The following is a 19,495-nucleotide window of genomic DNA, read 5'->3' as shown; positions in this document are numbered from 1 at the left end:
AAAAATTCTAAATCTCAAGGGCACACTCTTGGGAGAAGTGACCCCTCCCCCCATCTTTGAGCCTTGGAAGTGGAAAGTTATTATTTGCGCAGTTACATTTATTGAGCAGTTAGTGTTTGGAAGCCTAAGTGCGTTGAATGGATTGACTCATTTATTCTTCAAAGGAGCCTTATGAGTTAGACACTGCTATTATGCCCAACTTTACAAGTAAGGGAATCGAGATCTAACTGGCAAAGGGCAATGTTAGGACTGTCTGACTTTGACGCCCAAATTCCTTCCATAACGCTAGCCTGCATTCATTAGTCCTGAAAATACCCTAAAGCAAGTAACAATAGTTATAAAATACTACACTTAGTAATGCCTAGGGTGACGTTATAAAGAAACAGATATGTTTCTGTGGTGGTCATACTATGTTCATAGGAAATGTGAATTACTGTGATCTTTTTGAAGGACAATTTGGTAATATTTACAAGAAGAATTTTAATGTAAGTACCCCTTGTTTCAATTATTGAGCTACTGGAAATTCACCCTAAGGTTTAACTGGCAAAACATGTGCAAGATGTTCAGTGCAAAGAACTAGAATCAACCAGTGTCCTTTAGTAGAAAACTGGTTAGCTAATTCATGGTTCAGCCATTTTAAAACATGAAGTAGATCTATATGTTCTGAAGTGGAAAAATCACCAAGATATAGTCAGTGGAAAAGGCAAGGTGCTGAATGGTGTGTATAGTAAGATTACTTTTGTAGTAATTTAAAAATCACATATAGAAGATGGATTGATAGATGTAGTAGCATATAAACATTTTTTCCCCGAAAGGAAACAAAAAAGCCTTTAACAATAAATGCCTTTGGAAAGAGTAACTGAGTTATTATATTTGTACCATTTGGAGATACTTGGGCTTTAAAAGTTTTGTTTTCTTCTCCATGTTCACTGAGTTTTTTTTTTTAGAAAAACACTTTATTAAATCTTTAAAATAAAAACCCAATAGCTAGCATTTATTGAAGGTTCGTAATGAGTAAGGGACTGTGCTAAGCATTTTACATATAATTCATTATAGTCTGACATTAAATGATTAGCTCCATTTTCTAGGTGAGATGTTCGAGGCTCAGGTGAAATCACTTGCTTGAGGTCCCACAGCTAGGAAGTGGGGAAGCTGCCGTTTGAAATGCCTGTCCACCTCAATTCAGGGCCCTTGGCTCTCAACTACCAGGCTGTGCTCTTCTAATTGGTCTTTATATTCTCATTGCCTAATAAGAGTGAACTGGCAAACAACTGGAGTCTAATGAGGTAATGTATGTGAAAATACTTTTCTAAGTATAGAGATGTTTGGGGAGGACAGGCTGAGCAGCAGGAGGGAATTTAAATTGGGAGACCTGTCCACTGACCCCTAGACAGTCAGGATATTGGTGTTTTTCTTTTTCCCTGAAGAGGGGAGGATCAATGAATTTTTTTCTCCTTTAAAATATTATAAAATTATATTTATTCCCTTTTTCCTCAATAATACCTGATCACTGTTTTAAAATTAAAATGATATGGAGAAATGAAAGTCCTTTCATAATACCCCTCACTGATAATTAATGACTGTGTTTCAGATTATAATGGCTATATAACTATATATTGCACACACTCCCACATATTTTACATAAATGGGAGCAACTATATATTTGTTCAGTATATTGCTTTTTTAAATCCTTACAATATATCTTGGCCATCTTTTCATATCAGCACTTAAAAATCTACTTTTTTTAATAGCTGCACGGTATCTTATTTTGTGAATGTGTGTGTATGTACACATTATTTTTTAAATCATCTACTGAAGGACGTTTAAGTTACTTCCAATTGTTTACTCTCCTAGACGCTGCTGTAATGAATACCCTTCCTAAGAAAGTTTAGAAGGATCTTCAGACTGTGTGACATTTGTCTACCCTGTAGTCGATGAGAGTGACCCAATCGGACTCTGTACCGAGGGTAGGAGTATGTTTCCCTGCGGGGAGAAACGAAGAATTCTCTCCAAAATACTTTGGCCAACACAATCATATTAGAGTTGCCAACAGGTGGGACCACCTCAACAAGAAGGGCACCCTGTTTAGCCAGTTTAGTAACAGCAGAGACTTGCTACAATTGCTCAGCACTGATTGCTGGATCAGAAGAGGAATTTCCAGACTCAGTTACAAGCAGGGCTGGTGCAGGGCTGTGGATTCCCCCAGACAGTCTGGAGACAGCTAGCCAGGGAGGTGGGCAGCAGAGCTCCAAATCAGGCAACAGCACGTGTGGAAGCGCAGTGACCTACAAGGAGACTCATAATTCATAGACCAAACCTCTTCCAGCAGAGGGCAGTGCCTCAGATATCAGGTGGGACTCAGGCCAGCTGGAGCCAGAGCTGGGGACTTCGCGGGACAGATGACACCAACCCTAGGCTGAGGAGAAATTGAGCTAAACTCTCCTTTGGATACTGTAAGTGACATTGGGGAGTACTCAGGGAGAGACACAGTGGGACTTCACACTACTGTAATTTGCCTGTTGTCTAATGTCTAACAATTTGGGTTTGGTAATAAATCCCTATTTATACAGTTCAGCCATTAGGGCTTACAAGTAAGGGGATTTGGGGTCAATTTAATTCGACTGGCCACTGACTCAGGTTTCTGGGTGCATGCCTGAATCAAAAAGGGAGTGACATGCCTAAAATATAACCTAGGCTTCTGGGACCCTGGGGCTCTGTGGATCTGACACAAGGTTTACAAATAGAAAGTTAGCAGAGGGAAAGATATGTAAGAAGTACCAATTTTATCTAAAAATAGAAACTTAGTGTGTTTAACCCGAGTCCTTTGCTTCTGAATTCAAAGACTATGAAGGATGGCCGTTAAAACAAACTTTAACTTGGAGGAGCCAGCCATGCAAATTGCTGTGCCTGCAAATAATGAAAAGATTAAAAGAAGTTAGTCTGCTGGCCTAAACAATTTCCAATCAAGGCTTCCCTGCTGCGTAGCGGTTGGAATAAAAAATGGGGCAAAGCTGAGTTACAGTACCGTAAAGTGTACTTCTAATCCTGTTGTTTTTCGACCCTGGTGATAAGAAAGAAAGGAATGACTTTGGCATTTGCTGATGGAGACAAGGCAGATTTGCCAGATGATAAAAGTACCGTGTGTGTGCTTAATTATTTGTCAGGCACGGCTAAATAAAACACACCACAGAGGAAATCAGAACCATTAGCGAAGTCGAAGGCTAGTTTGCACGCGTTTCTTCGAAAAATGTCAAGTGGAAGAAATACCAGCAAAGAGAATCAACTTTCTTGGCTGTTTTATTTTCCCTTCTGCTTCTAGTCCAGAGATGTTTGGCGTTCTCCGGGTCGTTAGATCCGCCAAGAGTGGATCGAGTCCTCAGGCCGGGCTGGGGGCAGCTGAGACGCGGAGAGGCTTCCGCGAGGTCGGGGTGGGACTGTCCGCAGCATCAGCAGCAGGAACAGCAGCTGCGGGCAGCCGGGCGGAAAAAGGGAGGACGCCGGAGGTTCTGGGAGAGGCCCTTTGCCAAGGCCATAGCCCCGACCCGAAACCGTCCCCTGGCTGTCTCGCCCAGCAGGGCGCGGCCCCAGCGCCACCCGGCTCGCCCCGGAGAGGTGGGACTTTCCCCACCGGAAGTGATCCCGTCCAGTCTCGGGGAACTGGGGCACCTCAACCAGTGTGTCAGGGAAACCCTTCCGGGTGTGTGCGGTGGGGGGGGGGTGGGGGGTGAGGAAAAAAAGAGGTGGGTTCGCCTGGAGTCCCAGCGGCCGCCGCCGCCGGACGGCCCCCGCCCCTTTTCCCTCTGCGAGCCGCAGCGCAGGGGCGGCGGTGAGACCAAGGAGCCGGCCGATGGCCATGGCCTTGGCGTGACAGAGCCTCCCGGGCGGCCGGGCGGGTGAGGACGGCAGGGTAAGCGGCGGCGGTGTTGGCGGCGGTGGCCGGGTCCGGGTGGGAGCCGGGGGCGGGGGGAGGGGAGGCGGCCGGCCGGGCCGCCCGGCTGGGGCGGGCGGGGGTCCGGCGGGTAACGCGCGCCCTCTCCCCGCCCCATCACAGGCCGGACGACGCCCGCGGGAGCCGCGGCCCAGAGACCCGTCCGGGCAGCAGAGACTGGAACAGAGCACACAGGCCCGGGCCGGCTCGGCGGCGCGAGCAGGAAGCGGGGTCCCTGGGCCCCTTTGTGTGAAGGGCGGGGGAGGGGTACGGGGCAGCCCCCGGCCGCAGGCTCCTCCGACGCCCGCCTTCCCGCGGGAGCCCCCGTCGGTCCTGCGGCGCCCACCCCTTCCCTCCGGGGGGCGCGCCTCGCCTCCCCCCCACTCCGGGCTGCTCCGGGCTCGCCCTCTCCCCACGCCCCCTGCCTGGGCTTCAGTTCCTATAGGAAGGGCATTACCATCCCATCCCCACCCACCCCGACACTTCGCTCTTTCCCCTCCCCCTCCTTTAACTTCCTCTTCTTCCCTCGTTGGGCCCTCGGCTGCTCTGCACTCTCCTCCCGGGTTCGCAGATTTCCGCCCACCTTCCGCCTCCCAGAGCCGCGCCGCAGCGAGCGGGGTGTAATTTTTCCCTCCCTCTGGTAGGAGTTGGGGAAGGTGAGACTCATGAGGGAATACAAGGTAGTGGTGTTAGGGAGCGGAGGGGTTGGCAAATCTGCCCTGACTGTGCAGTTTGTCACTGGGACTTTCATTGAGAAATATGACCCCACCATTGAAGATTTCTACCGCAAAGAGATCGAAGTGGACTCTTCCCCCTCCGTGCTGGAAATTCTGGACACCGCAGGAACTGAGCAGTTTGCCTCCATGAGAGATCTCTACATCAAAAACGGCCAAGGTTTCATCCTGGTTTATAGTCTGGTTAATCAACAGTCTTTTCAGGTAACCAAACCAAGTCTTGTAATTTGTTAGAAGGGGGTGTGGTAATCCTACATTTACTTCTGGTTTGCTTGCACCGTGCGTAAATGACTGTGTTTTGCTTTTGAAAGTTAGACATGGCGCATTTTTGAGGTTACTCCTGGCACGGAAAAGTATCGAGTTGTTTCTGTAGAGAGGACTAAAGTCTCAACCGTCAACAAATGTTTTAAAGTTATTTTTAAGTGAAAGAGAAGTGAAAAAGAAATGTCAGCTTGTGTATATTTAGCCTGGACAATATAGCCTTCTGAAGTTGCTTGTTCAAGTCAACAAGTCTTGGTTAATGTACTCAACAAAACAACATTTAAAAGATAATCTCGGGCAAATAGAGCACTTCAGAAGGAAAATTATTTGGAGCCGATTATCTGTTGCACAGATAACTCCTCTGCGTCTGCTTCCCCCCTCCCCCTGTCTGTTCTCAGCCAAGTCTCTCAGCCAGATTTATAAATCTTAGGGCTGCAAGATGAAGAACTCAAGACCTGCCTTCTAGGCATTTTACTTACTTGGAGCGTGTGAAGGGAAGTTACTAATTGAAAAGACTAGTACCTAGAATTAATAACGAACAAAAATCTAGAATGACTCTCCTTTTTTGCAGTTCATCCAAATCATTTCTGATAATATTGACAATATTTATAGAAAATATGTGGAACTGGGAACACTGAACAAGTGCAGATTTCTAACCCCCGGCCGGTGGCCGAACTGGAGGTGGTCCAATTTCTTCGGAAAATCTGTCGTGTCCTTCACTGGAAGACAGACTGGAGGTTTAACATTATTTTAAGAGATGCAATAAATGTTGCTATTTATTCCTTGAAAATAAATAACCTCATATTGACCCGTTATATTGACCTACATTGATTTAGGAAATGGATATTTTTTTCTGCATTTAAAGGTGTGCACTAATGTTGCTTACATAAGAGACATTAAGTGCTTTAGCCAAGCCAATGTGCTAATTCCACTTTTCTTAGTATTTTAACTTAAAGTACTATAGTGAGCTTTTCCAGTAACCAGATATAGCAACTTCAGGATTTTTTTTCTTTTAAAGGTAATAATAAATGAAACAACGCTACTGTGACCAAACTAAAGTTCATTTTATGTAGGCTTAAATTCCAAAGCATTACTATTATAAAAGCATTTTTCACCAGAAAGTACCAATGTGCTAAAGGTGCTATTTGACAGGCGTTTTCTTTCTAAAGGATCCTTGGGACATTTGTTATTCTATTAGCTGACTCTCTTGAGGCTGGCAGTCTTTTGAAGGGTTTTTCATAAGATATCCATTATAGCTACTTCTTTTATACACATAAATAAAGAGTGAAAAACTGCCATTATTTCAATGGAGACTGAAACTCTTTTAAGCCCAAATGCCGTAAATTTGGATTCTCAGCTGAACTTGTGTTTCCATAAGGACACAGGGAAAAGAAGCTTAACCTAGAAGACTGAATTGATATGTGATCAAACAAAATTGTTACAAATGTCAAATAACCGTATGTTTTTGTAAATTTTCAGTCCCTTGTTCTTCCTTCATCCTGCAAGTGAATACTGTGCACTGTAACTATTCAAATTAAACACGTGTTATATTTAAGTCAAATCTTTTAAGTTACAAAAAAATCCAAAAAACTAATGTTAGTATTAAATCTATAGCATGTCTTAAATCAGTACTACCCGCCCCCCCAAAGTTCACCCTCCTAGAGAATTGTTAAGGCTCTTACCTTTTGTAATTAATGGTAATTACTTAGAAAAAGTAATACATGCGGGAGAAAATTCAAGTTGTAAACCCGAACATAGGCAAAGGAAAGTTTGACTTCTTCCCGCCCAGACTCCCCCCTGCATTGTCCCTCCCAGGAGCTGCTCACTAGTGTACAGTAATTTCTAACATTGAAGTGTATTTTGAGGATAAAGGCATACCGTTACATTTAAAATGAAACATTGACATGTGTGAATCTGTTTTTAACTTTGGTCTTCTAGACACAAAGCAGTGTTTTTGTTCCCACCTAAAACACTTTCTCTCAAGCGCTCTTGCTAAATGGCTAGGAATGCATAGATGCTGCCATCCTGTGCTAGGATAACAGGTGTTATCAGGAGTGATGACAAGCCGGCAGGTTTAAGGACATGGCCAGACACCCTTTTGTACATAATGGATTCATCATATTTGGGAATTTGCTTTTCAAATCAGTATCGACTGAGGGAAAGAAGTGATTAAATGAGTCCTAAAGTTAGTGTGCAACCTATGTTTTATATTCTTGACAGAAATCCAGCAGGTGGAATCTGGAAATTATCTAGTTGCTACTTCAATGGAGAAAATGACATTTTCTCTATTTGGGTGTGTGGTTTTATTTTGGATTCAGCGTTCTCTACTTACTGAAGGATGACTTCTTGCAATATTGCAATACTTCTTTTATGGTTATGCAAATAGCATAATTTTTTTCCTTTCTCTTTGTGACTGTTTACATAGGATATCAAGCCAATGAGAGATCAGATTGTCAGAGTGAAGAGATATGAAAAAGTCCCACTGATCCTAGTAGGAAATAAAGTGGATCTGGAACCAGAAAGAGAGGTTATGTCTTCAGAAGGCAGAGCTCTGGCTCAAGAATGGGGCTGTCCTTTCATGGAGACATCGGCAAAAAGTAAATCAATGGTGGATGAACTTTTTGCCGAGATCGTCAGGCAAATGAACTATTCTTCCCTGCCCGAGAAGCAAGATCAGTGTTGTACAACTTGCGTTGTCCAGTAAAAAAAAGATAACCTCAATCATGGCCATACCGAGCAGGTTAGTTGTTGATGGAACCTTATGTTTTTGGTCAAGTGGAACAAAAAGCTGGGTAATACTAATAATACACATTGTGCTACCTTAAATTTCTTTATTTTTAAAATAGTATTTCCCTTAGCGCAAAATAGTCAACATTCAATGTAGAAAATCGAAAAAAATACAGATTAGTAAAATGAAGGTAAGAAATTGCCTGTATTCCCATCACCAAGATTTGTTTTTTAAAGCAACTTACTGTGCTTCTCTCTCTGGTAACATTCCTTTGGGGTGGGGTAAGTTAAAGGATGGTACACCTTTCCCTGTTTTGGTGATGTAGCATCCAAAATGCATGGGAGAGCATCCAGTAATAATTTGAGAAGATGATTAGCTTTGTGTTTTCTATACTTTTCTTTTCTGGGCTGGAGAGCTGCTGTAATTGAAATCATCAATTTACTAATCACCCAAGTGCTAGATTTACCGGATGATTATTTAATCAAGTTAATCTGTACCTTGCACTGGAGGGACTTAAGTGACCTCTGATAATAATAAATTATAGTGCCACAATGTACCTTGACTTCATTATGAATATATGGTCCAGATGAGAATCTGGTGAAATCATCTGTGATGTGTTTAGAACGGACAGTCCCAAGCCTAGGAAAATAATGTATTCAGTTTAATAAATAATGGAGTTAATAAGAACAATAGTAAAATCTTCAAACCTTTCATTGGGCTAATAACTTAATAAAGGTTTTTTTAATGAATGTGTTTTTGGAAAAGTAAGGTTATATAAAATTTACTGAGCATTTAAAATGAGATTATTTTATTCATGTCATGATCTTTTAATCTAGATTGTAATTGGGCAGATAGTCTCACTTAGACAATAATACTTAGATTATAAGATAAGACAACAAATATCCTGGATGACTGAGAAACCACAGAAAATGCCAGACTAGCCTGACAATATCAGGAATGGAATTGATTGTTTTGAGCCAAGACTGACCTCAAGTCTAAGAGGCAGTGTTGCAAATGGCAACAGTCATTTCAGATTGCAGAGATGATTCCTAATCAAAGGTCTGGCTTTATATGTGCTCCCTGGAGAAAAGACTAACAGTCCCTAATTTATCTTTTCAGACAAGATCTTCTGTCAGCTGGTGTCATCTTTGAAAATGAAGGATGACAACAGTGCTTTATTCAAAATGCTTTCACTCATCAGTTTTTGAGCATACCAGAATGAGATGAAAACACATTTATTGTCTTATACCTAGCTCCATCTGTTATCATATAGTGTCACTGTGCAGACTGTAGCCCAGCATATGTTTTGTTGATAGCATCACACTTGCAATATAGTTTTTTGAGGCAGGAACAGGCCTATGTAGGTGATTGAGTCCAGGGTTCTTGATACCACAATGTCTCTTCTTAAATTGTAAGCCAGCTTCAAGTTTGAGCAAGTTCTGTGTGGTGTCGCATCTTTACCGTTATGCTCTACTTCTCTATCTGACACTTTTAACCAGGCAAATGACGTAAGTGTGTGCATTTTAGTTTTATCATCTTTATAAAAAATTAACCAGCTCCTGCAAAATGTTCCCAGTTTTTTTCTGTCATTAATGTAGACAGCTATAGGAAGGAAACTGAATAAAATTGGTCTCACATGTAGAGGGCCACTGTCTTATTCAAATTGGCAAATGAGTAATGTCTAAAGCTATTTTTAAAGATTTCTTATTCTGAGTTATTTCTGAGTTTATTTCATTTTGCAGCTTGTGTGATCTAAATTACTTTTAATCTGTTTGGTTACCTACACGAATGATTAAGTAGACTTTTTAATATCTCAAGGAAACTATGTTTATATTTTTTGTTAACTAAGGTACTGAAATCAGAAAATATTAATAACAATAATTGCTCATTTTTATAATAATGGGTTAAGTTGCCTGTGTAGTTTTTGTTTGGTTTTTATAAGCAGAATACACAATTGAAGGTGTGAGTCTTGAAATAAAATATCTAATCAGCTGGATTTCTGAAAATGTTATAGGGAGTCCCCTGACCAAGATCTTTTAGAACAAAGCACACTATACGCAGTGGGTTTTTTTGCTATCAAATAAAATTGAACTGATGTGCACAGGTATCTGTAATTGGAGGTCCATAAAGTTTGTGGTTGTGCTTGCTTACTATTTATTTGAAAAAATAGGTGATGGATTCTGAGTCCTGTAGCTTGAGTCATAGAGCTCTGAAGTCTACCAGTCCCAGATTCAGATTGAAGATCAAACTTTGACAAATAAAGGTGATTTGGGAAATGTTTGTCCTTAATATTTATAAGAGTACCTTGTCCAAATTAGAGATAGTAAGACTCAAGTGAGTCAGAAGAACTGTGATTGTTGTAAGTTGGTTTCTCTTAATTGAAAGGGAAAATATATTAATGTTCTAAGCATTACTGCTGATAATTCCTCACATTTATTTCTTACCACCCTTCAATTTGAGTCACCAGTCTGTTGCCCAACACCTGTTTATCTGCATGGCTCCCAGGATTGTTTCCTCACCTTTCACCCTCCCACTGGCAGTAATCTTACTGTAAGTCTGGAAGCAATGCCAGATTCCTTATGCACTGCTTTCGTGGCTGGTTTCCTTACTGACCTGAGGAGCCTGCCACCAACTGCTTTGAAGGACTTCGTTTACTATGCAGCAGAAGTATAATAGAAACCCAGGTCAGTGTTGCAGCCCTGTCTTGGTTTTATTAACTGTATCATCGTTCCCCTGTATTGGTGTAAATAGTTGACATTAGGCTGTTGTGAGATACTGTCGTTGAGAATGATGAGTGTTTTGTTAATAATCTCATAATACTATAAAAGAAGTAAATCACAGTGCTGTGGGGCTTCAGGGAAAGGAGAGACCACGTTCAGTTAGAGCAGGTTCTCAACATTCAGGACTCTTTGCTGTAGCGACCATCCTGTGCATTGCAGAATGTTTAGCAGCATCCCTAGCCTCGACCTACTAGATGCCAAGAGCATTCCCCCCGCCCCTCTGTCGTGGTGAACAGTAATATTTTCAGACATCGCCAGGTGTCTCCTGGGGGGCAAAATTGCCCCTGGTTAAGAACCACTGATTTAGAGGAACCGGGGAGCAGTAGCGTTTGAGTCAGGCCTTGAAAAATGGGTAGGATTTGAGTGGATGGGGGGAGGGGTAGAGGTGATTTCCAAACAGAGGGAATGCCAGAAAGAAAGAAAATAATATCCTAAAAATATTCTGTTAGGGAAGTACAGTAAAGTTATTCCTTAAATGTGATCATTTGGTAAATACTCTTTTGGCAAATAGAATTTTTTTAAAGATTATTTTTTCAAGGATTCCTGTATCTCAGTCCAGTATTGACAGAAATTAATATAATTATTTTTTTAAAAAAACAGGAATAAAAGAAGGTGTTCTTTACTACAGCTTGAAGGTCTCCTGCAGGATTTTATCCTATTTTTCTCCGTGTATTATGGACGGGTTCTCTCGACGAGAGTAAGTGGTGCATAAGAGTACCAAACACCGGGAATCAAACTGAAAGAACAAAGATCATTATTTATGTCAGCCTCAGTTCATTATATATGTCAGCCCGAAGAAAAAGGGAGATTCTTGATTCAAGACTAGTACATCATTTCACGTGGCGGCAGAATGCCCGGGATGTTAACAAAGGCTCCTGAAAGGCTGAACCATCTATGAATGTCATTTTAGTCTAGCTGGCCTTACTATTTCTAAACACAGTGGAATTGATTAGCATTTTCAGGTTTTTTTAAAATAAATATGTGGAATCAGAATTGTTTCTAATCTTTTTTCCAGCTTTTAATTAGATATGATATGCCGGGGATTTAGCAGATGTGAGGGGGAAATCATGAAAATTAAATCACATTTTGTACTTTAAAATGCTGGCATTTTCATATCCAAGTTAAATATTAATCATGTCAGTAAAACACTGGGGTGGAATTCTATTGTTGAAGTTACAGTTTAGATAGATACTTCCTTTTTTCCCCCCTGCCCTATCTTGCTTATCACTTTGGAGAAAATAGCTTACTTTAAATGCTCGTTGTCATCCAGTTCACATAGTGAGCCAGAATGGAGCCTGTGACACAGCGGCCCTGAGTGGAGGAGAAAGCATTCCTTGGGGTAGTGTGCACCATATAGATCTGCAATGGACCTGGGGGAAAAGGGAAGAACAGAGTTGCCTTGTCCTTTCTGCCCACTAATTCTCCCAGACCTTCACTGACCCCCACAAGGTTCATGGTTTGGGACTGTTCAGGGTGGATAGGTGCCTAGTTAGACCTGCTCTGGGTGTGGAGGTGTCTGTGATTAGAATGACTCTTTGTATATCTGTTCCCACTTTAACTGCTTCCTTTTAACCTCAAGATTAGGCTTTTATTGCAGAATAAAATGCATTTGAGCCATTCACTTTTACTCTGTTACCTCTCTAGCTTAGAATGAGCCATCAGTAGAATTAACAAAAATTGCATCATGGAGTTGGAGAATTGCCACTGAGGAAGTATTCTAGCCATACTTCAGGAAAGATTCTCCTCGTGGGAGTACTTCTCAGTGGAATTCTAAAATCCAGAAGATAATATCACCAAGAAAAACTTAAATCCTGTCAGCTGTTGGAAAAACTTATCCTACTAAAAACATACTCCCAAATTCCTTTGATTAGCCACAGTCTTAGGAGTATGGGATTCAGAAAAAGCAATTTAGAGTTGAGGGAAGCAGTGCCCTACCTGGTTTAATTCAAAGCTAGCAGCTCGGATCAGATCATTGGGCTCACACTGCTGCTTATTATCAGTGGGCATGACCATACTGTTTGAGATCTCAGAATTGAATTCATCATATTAATTTAAACTTAGAGATTTTAGGTCTAGGACGTAAGAAAAATAGCTTTTCCTTTTTACCCTGGGTTTACTGTAAACTTTTAGTGTGCATGTTCTCCTTAAAGCACGGTTCACCTTCCATTTGAGGATTCTATGCCATAGGTTCAGCTTCTGCTCTCTAATGGGTGACAGATGAGCACTTTTAATGATCCTATAGCTCTCTCACTCCACCCCCTAATAAGCTTCATGAGTGTTATGCAAATTACAATGGAGAAACAAGCAAGATATTTGACAAAAAACATAAACTCTATCAACAGAATTCTAGCCTAGTGCTTTGCTAATATAATTAATATTTAACTTGGATATGAAAATGCCAAGTAAAAACGGGAAAACGAAATTTATTTTTTTAAAAGTTCCTTTGGTTAAGTCCCCAGAATATCATATGTATAAAACTGGAAAAAGTTAAAATTGATTATGGTTGCACATTTATATTTGCTAAAAAGAATGCTAGTAAATACCATTGTATTTAGAAATGCTAAATCCAGCTAAGCTAGAAAGGCATTCATAAACTGCTAAGCCTTTTAGGAGCCTTTGTTAATATCCCAGGCATTCTGCTGCCACGTGAAATGATGTGCTAGTCTTGAATCAAAAGTCTCCCTTTTTCTTCACGCTGACATAAATAATGATCTTTGTTCTTTCAGTTCTGTGTTTGGTACTCTCGTGTACCAATTTACCCCACTTGGGAGACCCTATTTCATAATTTCCTGAGCAAAAGGTTTGGACTGTTGTTTGGGATTTTTTTTTATTCTTTCCTAACAAAATCTAATTAGAAAAAAGTGGAAAAGTGAAACCAGTTAAGCAAGAATTTGAGCAGAAGCTTCCAGCGTTCAGATTTGTTGGGTGTCTTGCTGGAAACTTGAGAGTAAGGACGAGCATCACTTGGGTTCTATCTCACAAGTAGCATGTACTTTTGCAGTGTGTCTGGATGTGATATCCTGGGAGTTAAAAAGTATGACTTTGACCAGCTGCCTTTAAAACTTCTGGAATGTTTTTTAAATGAATAAGAGTTGTTAGTACACTGAAAATTTTGCTTTCATAGTGTGGAGCAGTAGCGTTTACATTTTGCATTCAGGGAACTTCTAATCTGAGAGAGACTGTACTTTTGGCTTCATGCAAGCTTTTGCCTCAGAATTTATTACTGCAGAGAATTAAAATTTATTACTCTCTGGAAAAGTAGTTGGTATTAATACTTTGTTTAATGGTATGCCTCATATTAATACTGTTGAATCTGACCCGGGATTTATCTATGTCTCTTGATTTCACTGGAGTATTGTCATCCTGTGGAATGTGGATAGACCAAGTATTAACCAGGTTTTTAGAGGGTGGGAAATAATGCATTTATCACATTTTATTTAATGTAGATTATGGTTAATAAGCTGGTATGTATTCTTAATGTTTATTTTGGCTAGAAATAATTACTACTTCCTCAATTTGATTTCAGAGAATGCCTGAACTATTAAATCATCCAAGTCTTCCCTATTTAAGAGACATATTCATATTTGGAAATCTTAAACTCTTTATAATTGCTTATTTTGAAAAATGTGGGTTAAAATTTATAGTCAAGGGCTTCCCTGGTGGCGCAGTGATTGAGAGCCCGCCTGCCGATGCAGGGGACACGGGTTCGTGCTCTGGTCCGGGAGGATCCCACGTGCCGCGGAGCGGCTGGGCCTGCGCATCCAGAGCCTGTGCTCCGCAGCGGGAGAGGCCACAGCGGTGAGAGGCCCACGTACCGGAAAAAAAAAAAATTAGAGTCAACTTACTAATTCATGTTAATTGACGAAAGTCTGATCTGAAAAAGAGTCCTCACAATGAACTGAGTATATGATGAAATACTGTTGTGTTCAAATAGGTATAAAAATTGAAATGAGGCCAAAAATTAAAAATATAAAGGTCTTTAATTTGGATATCAAAGGCATAATCCTGGTCTTTTCGAAATTTATAACGTAGTTGAGAAATGAAAAAGTTACCTGACGTTTGACATGTAAGGTGCTTTCACATAGTACCTTATGTGATGTTTACCACAACCCTGTCAGGAAAGAATTTTTATCCTTATTTTAATGATGAGGAAACTGGACTTGTCCAAGCTTAAATAACCAGTGTCCTAATTAACAACTTGCGTTAATGCAAAGAAAGTCTTAATTTTAATTGGAAGAAAAATTTTTCTTTAATAATTTCTGAAGAGGCAAACTTTTGTTCTGTTTTTCCTAATGTGTTTAGGTGGCAGAATTTCAATAATAATGAGAGACGTTCTTTAAAACTAATCATTTTTATGATATAGCTGCTAATAAAGAGTTCTCTCAGGCTCTTTGAACACTAATAGATGTGTAGCTGTCAAATGAAATTAAAATTTTGCATGTATAAACATTGGTAGAGCCCTAAGATGATCTTAAGTTGGTTTCACTTGGCATTGTTTCATAGTTGCTATTCTACTCTTTGTTTCTGGCTTTATTTAACAATTTTAATCTTTTACACTAAAAAATGTAATTCCATTCCCCTAGAAGCACTTTGGTGATCCAGCATATTTAAAAGACATTGTGTCTGAATGATAGATTTTTTTCCCCCTGGTATTAATTAGGAGGGCAGAAGTCTACCAATTCTAAGAGCAGAGACTGAGAAATCTCAATCATAGGAGAAGCTTTTATGGTTGGGAGGATGTACTGAAGAGGGCAGACCAGAGTGGGAAATTTGAACTACTGCTGTCACCTAGCATCTAACCCAAGTCGGGGTACCTAGTAGATGCTTGATAGCTAGACTTTGATTGAATTGCATTCTCTTATTTTAAAATCTCAAAAAAAACCCTAACTTTTGAAGTTTTGCATATTGTCAAGTTAGTTCATAATCAGTATACATTTAATTCTAATACTATTTCCCAATAAAAACATGAAGAGATCAAAGTAGAAGTGACATTTGCCACTTTTACACTGTAAGATCTTTTAAACATGTAATAACATTTTTAATATTGTATACTTTATAAAATATAATATTTTTAAAAATAAAAGTTACAGTATATTACATCCAGTGCATCATTATAGTGTTGCTAAAATTTAATGATTCTTTTGGACCACAGAAAATTATTTTTGCTTAAATTTATGGGGAACACAGTGAAATTCCACTTTACAATTCTGGTACCATTTGCATGTGTATAGAGATCTGTTGTCAGTGTTTTCATTTTAAACTGTAATCTATATTTCTACATTTTAATGACATTTTAATCTTAATTGCAGATAAAACTCAGAGGAAATTTGCACAGATGCTGCTTTGGAGAACTTTACAACCTGGGTTGCAGAACTGAGCCTTGGTAAACCTGTCTCTATTACAGCATGTTGCCATACATCTAATTAAGTGCATAAGGTCTTTGGCCTTCAAGATCCATTGACCTTAAACAGGAATGCTTAGCACGTTTACCATATGTTTAAAATCTGTTCTTTATCAATCAGTCCTTTTGTAGCTTTCTAAGTTCTTATTGATGGCTGATATGCAAGAATTAATTTTTAATATTTTAATTGATTTCTTTAATCAGTTTCTCAACTTGTATTTATTAAATACTCAAACTCAGTATTACCTACTCAATGCCTTTTAAAAGAAAGTTATAATGGAGAAAAAATTGAGCCTTAAACAAATGGTTACTTCTGTATATTACCTCGCACCAGTGCTTCATTCTATTTGTAAAATCTTTCTCCTTTAAATGGTTGGTTAATACTTTGAGCCTTTGTTTACGTGTGGCAGTGTTGTAAAAAGAAACTAAAGATCACATTTTACCTGTATGGATGGAATATCCCTTTTCTTCAAGTGCAGTTTGTGATGTGTTTTTGTAATTAAAATGTTCTGAAAGTTACAATTGATATTTGAAATTGACTGTAGAGCATTTAGCTGAAGAGTTAAGTATTTGATTCCATTAGGTTTTCACATGTGTTAATCTCATTTACAGCATCAAATTGCAGCAGTAACATTTTCCTTTCTGTGAAGTTCTAAATTTAGTTATGACCTACTTAGCAATGCCTTTGAAGAGGGATATTGTATCCATGGTAAATTAATTGTATACCTAAACAGAGATAGCTCAGCTTTGCCTGTCAGGCTTGCAATTGACATCTAGTAGACTTCTGCACATGTAAAATTAAATTCAAATAAAATCATATACAGTTTCTAGTTCTTAATATTTGTCTTTCTGAGTAATAGTTTAAAGCAATATTTGTTAAAGTTTTCTTGCACTATCACAATTGCTTTTTAGTTATTTCTCAAGAAGCATGTTTGTAGTAGAGACAAAAATCTGTGTAACAGGAGGGAGGATAGCGCCAAGTCTCTGGGCGTTTTGTTTTTGTTTTTGTTTTTTTTGCAAATGTGCTTCTAATAGCCATTGCCTTCCATGTTGTTTACCTAATCAGCACATTTTGTCTGAATACTTGAACATTTTAACAGTAACACAGGTATAGAAGCAGAAAGAAAACTTATAAAGAGTAATCTTGTGGTTCAGTTTTAACATCATGACGAGCGCTTTTTCTAGCAATGATTTAAAAATTTTGTAAGTTTGACAGTATTTTGTTGTTGGGTTTTTATTTGGTTTTAGTTGTGTGCTTTTAATTTGCAGAAGTTAATAACTGCAGCTCACCTACTGCACCAAAGTTCTCGATTTTAGGAGCCCAGCTTTAGTCATTTGAACATGCTTCTAAATAAAACAAAACAAAAAAAACCAAAACTATACTTTTGATCTATAATAATAGCTCAATAACTTTGTCAAGGAAAGCTCTAATATATGCAGTGATGGTTTTTGGAAGGGTGTGGCAATTTTAAATTTATATTGTGTGTGATGTTCAAATAAAGTGTTATCTACATTCATGTGATTTATTGGTCAGCATGACCATTAATTATTGCGTAGAAATTAATTAAACTTTGATTTCCTTTTTTAAAATCGTGTTGCATTTGATTCCTGATCAAATTCCCTCAAAGTGAACTCTTGATTTTAGATTTTGAATTTTATGGTGAGATTGTAAGGGTGGAGGCAATTGAAACTTTGTTTCTTATTTATAAACTGCTTGAAATGAATACCTAATTTAAGTTTGCACTTTAACACCAAACTTAAAACCAAACACTCAGTTCAAAGTAGGTTAGGTGATTGTGGTTCATCTTTATTAGCTTTGTGAAATTCTAAAGGAATCAAATAATTCATAATTTAAATTTTCTGCAGATGGATTTTTTTTTAATACAGTGTTTCTTTCCTATGGATAGTTCTCATTCTCTTGCTCTCTCTCGCTCTCTCTGTCACTGACCTCAGCAGCAAGTTTAACTTGAATTCACTTAGGATCACAGGAATCAGGGGAAAGTGATTTAAAGGTGGTTTCTCCAGCACATTTTAAGAAAAGGGACCAAAAGTTATTTTAGCTTCCTCAATAGATTGCATGTCAAGTTGCTTATTAGGATAATAAATTAATATTAAATGCAATATATGTCTCGTCTTTACTATGGCATCTGTTTAGGAGTTGTTCAAATCACTGCAGTAGGGCTCTGCAAATAAAATCATGTAACCTATTATCATGGATCTAATGTACTGTAACTTTATCAATGAAAGGTAAAAAATCTCGAATAACAAGTACAAACATTGAACAATGACCTATAAAGATTTGTAAAAGTAAAATTTTTCCAATAGATTTCATTCTTGTCATTTTGTAAGACGACCCTGCAGTCCACCTGTTTGTAACTTTTTTAATAAAATAGACATCTGTATTACTGAGGTTGTTTTCTTGAATTATTTGGTGTATTACTACTTGTTATTTGCTAGCTTGTAAATCTCATAACTCAAAGTCATTACTTTTTATCAAAATGATAATGTGTATTGCAGTACATGTTTAGACAAGTTAAACGTTCACTTGTGTCCTTAGTCACCATTCTGGCATATATGGGGAAAAACTGAGATATATCCTAAAATGTAATATTTAATCAATTGAATAACTTATAAATAAATTAGAAATTAGAAATAATGGGTAAAAAAGTATAATGTATATGACTTGTCCCAAATGGAGAAAGTGGCCCAGCTACAAATCTGGCTGGGAATTGTCCATGTGTAGGACTTTCCAGATGATATTAAGCAATATAATTAAATTCTGAAATAATGAATTAAGAAAATTCAACACAATTATCACTTTGTTTTGTCCAGTGAAAGGTTTTGCCAATCACTTTAATTCACTGCTTAACCTAGTGTTTTTAAATTGTTGAACAGAATAGATGTTTTAATCTCAATGTTCTTTAAAGCCACATGTTTTCTTTGAAGTTGGACAGTTCTGTCTGTCCAAATGTATTATGAACTGGACTTTTTTAATTGTAAAAAATGGGCAGATTTATATACCTGTGTCATAACATACAGAAGATATTATGTTGTTTATTACCATCGATTATCAGTCTTTAGTTGGGCTCTAAATACCCCATATATGCCATACTAGATGCTGTCCTTCAAGTCCAAAAGCCCTTTTCTACAAGGAAGGCTCTCATGACTTCAGAGCCCTCCCCGTTTTTTTCTACCGAAGGAATAGCATCCCTCATCCAGCAAGGTCAACATTTTTAACCAAGTGAATAACAGAGAGAGAGGGTGGAGTAGGGTAAATGCCTGATGAGCCATATCAGTAGGGTACTCTGTCACAGCCAGGTCACCTTTATATCTTCACCTTTTCTGCCCTTTTCATGTTCTCATCTGGGGAGAAGATTCATCCTCCAGGACATAGCCGCTTGTGTGGGTCAATATCTAAAGCTGTAAGACTTCTCGTTCAGATTTAAAACAGGGACAGTTTTTAGATAGGCTCCTGCTTTCACATATACTTATCTCATTTGAACCTTACAGCTATCTGGTGTTTTGGACTTTATCGTCCCCAATTTGTTGTTGATGAAACCAAAGCTCAGGAAAGTTGTGACTTAAGATCATAAAGGCAAAGTCAAATGATTAAAATGTTGAGGAGGGTACTTTGGGACAAGGCTTAAAATTAATTCATCATTG

At 38.8% G+C, this 19,495-nt stretch overlaps 1 protein-coding gene across 5 annotated transcripts; it reads left to right on the top strand.

The window, feature by feature from the left end:
* The first annotated feature begins 4,335 nt into the window (after positions 1 to 4,335).
* RAP2C (RAP2C, member of RAS oncogene family) lies at positions 4,336 to 18,234 on the top strand. Of its 5 annotated transcripts, none has more exons than XR_007474889.1 (4): positions 4,336 to 4,866; positions 7,349 to 7,663; positions 8,771 to 9,914; positions 15,741 to 18,234. XR_007474889.1 is itself a non-coding variant. In XM_033416225.2 (4 exons), the coding sequence occupies exons 2-3, from the start codon at positions 4,792 to 4,794 to the stop codon at positions 7,625 to 7,627; spliced, it is 354 nt and encodes a 117-aa protein (XP_033272116.1). In that variant the 5' UTR covers positions 4,336 to 4,584; positions 4,706 to 4,791; the 3' UTR covers positions 7,628 to 7,663; positions 15,741 to 18,234. The 5 variants fall into 5 exon arrangements, 2 of the variants coding, with proteins under 2 accessions (XP_033272116.1, XP_033272115.1); XR_004479902.2 differs by having other exon boundaries at positions 8,771 to 10,335; XR_004479903.2 differs by lacking the exon at positions 15,741 to 18,234 and adding an exon at positions 11,032 to 11,411 and having other exon boundaries at positions 8,771 to 10,335.
* The last annotated feature ends 1,261 nt before the right edge of the window (positions 18,235 to 19,495 follow it).

This window comes from Orcinus orca, chromosome X, assembly GCF_937001465.1.
Source record: "Orcinus orca chromosome X, mOrcOrc1.1, whole genome shotgun sequence".
Classification (NCBI taxonomy): Eukaryota; Metazoa; Chordata; class Mammalia; order Artiodactyla; family Delphinidae; genus Orcinus; species Orcinus orca.
The sequence above is the reverse complement of the archived record's forward strand: the minus strand, read 5'-3'. Positions and strand labels throughout refer to the sequence as shown.

Bases quoted from the DNA above. Each gene is read 5' to 3' on its own strand.
- RAP2C (XM_033416224.2), top strand. From the start codon at position 4,594: ATGAGGGAATACAAGGTAGTGGTGTTAGGGAGCGGAGGGGTTGGCAAA. The intron at 4,867-7,348 runs GTAACCAAACCA...CTGTTTACATAG, and splicing joins TTAATCAACAGTCTTTTCAG to GATATCAAGCCAATGAGAGA.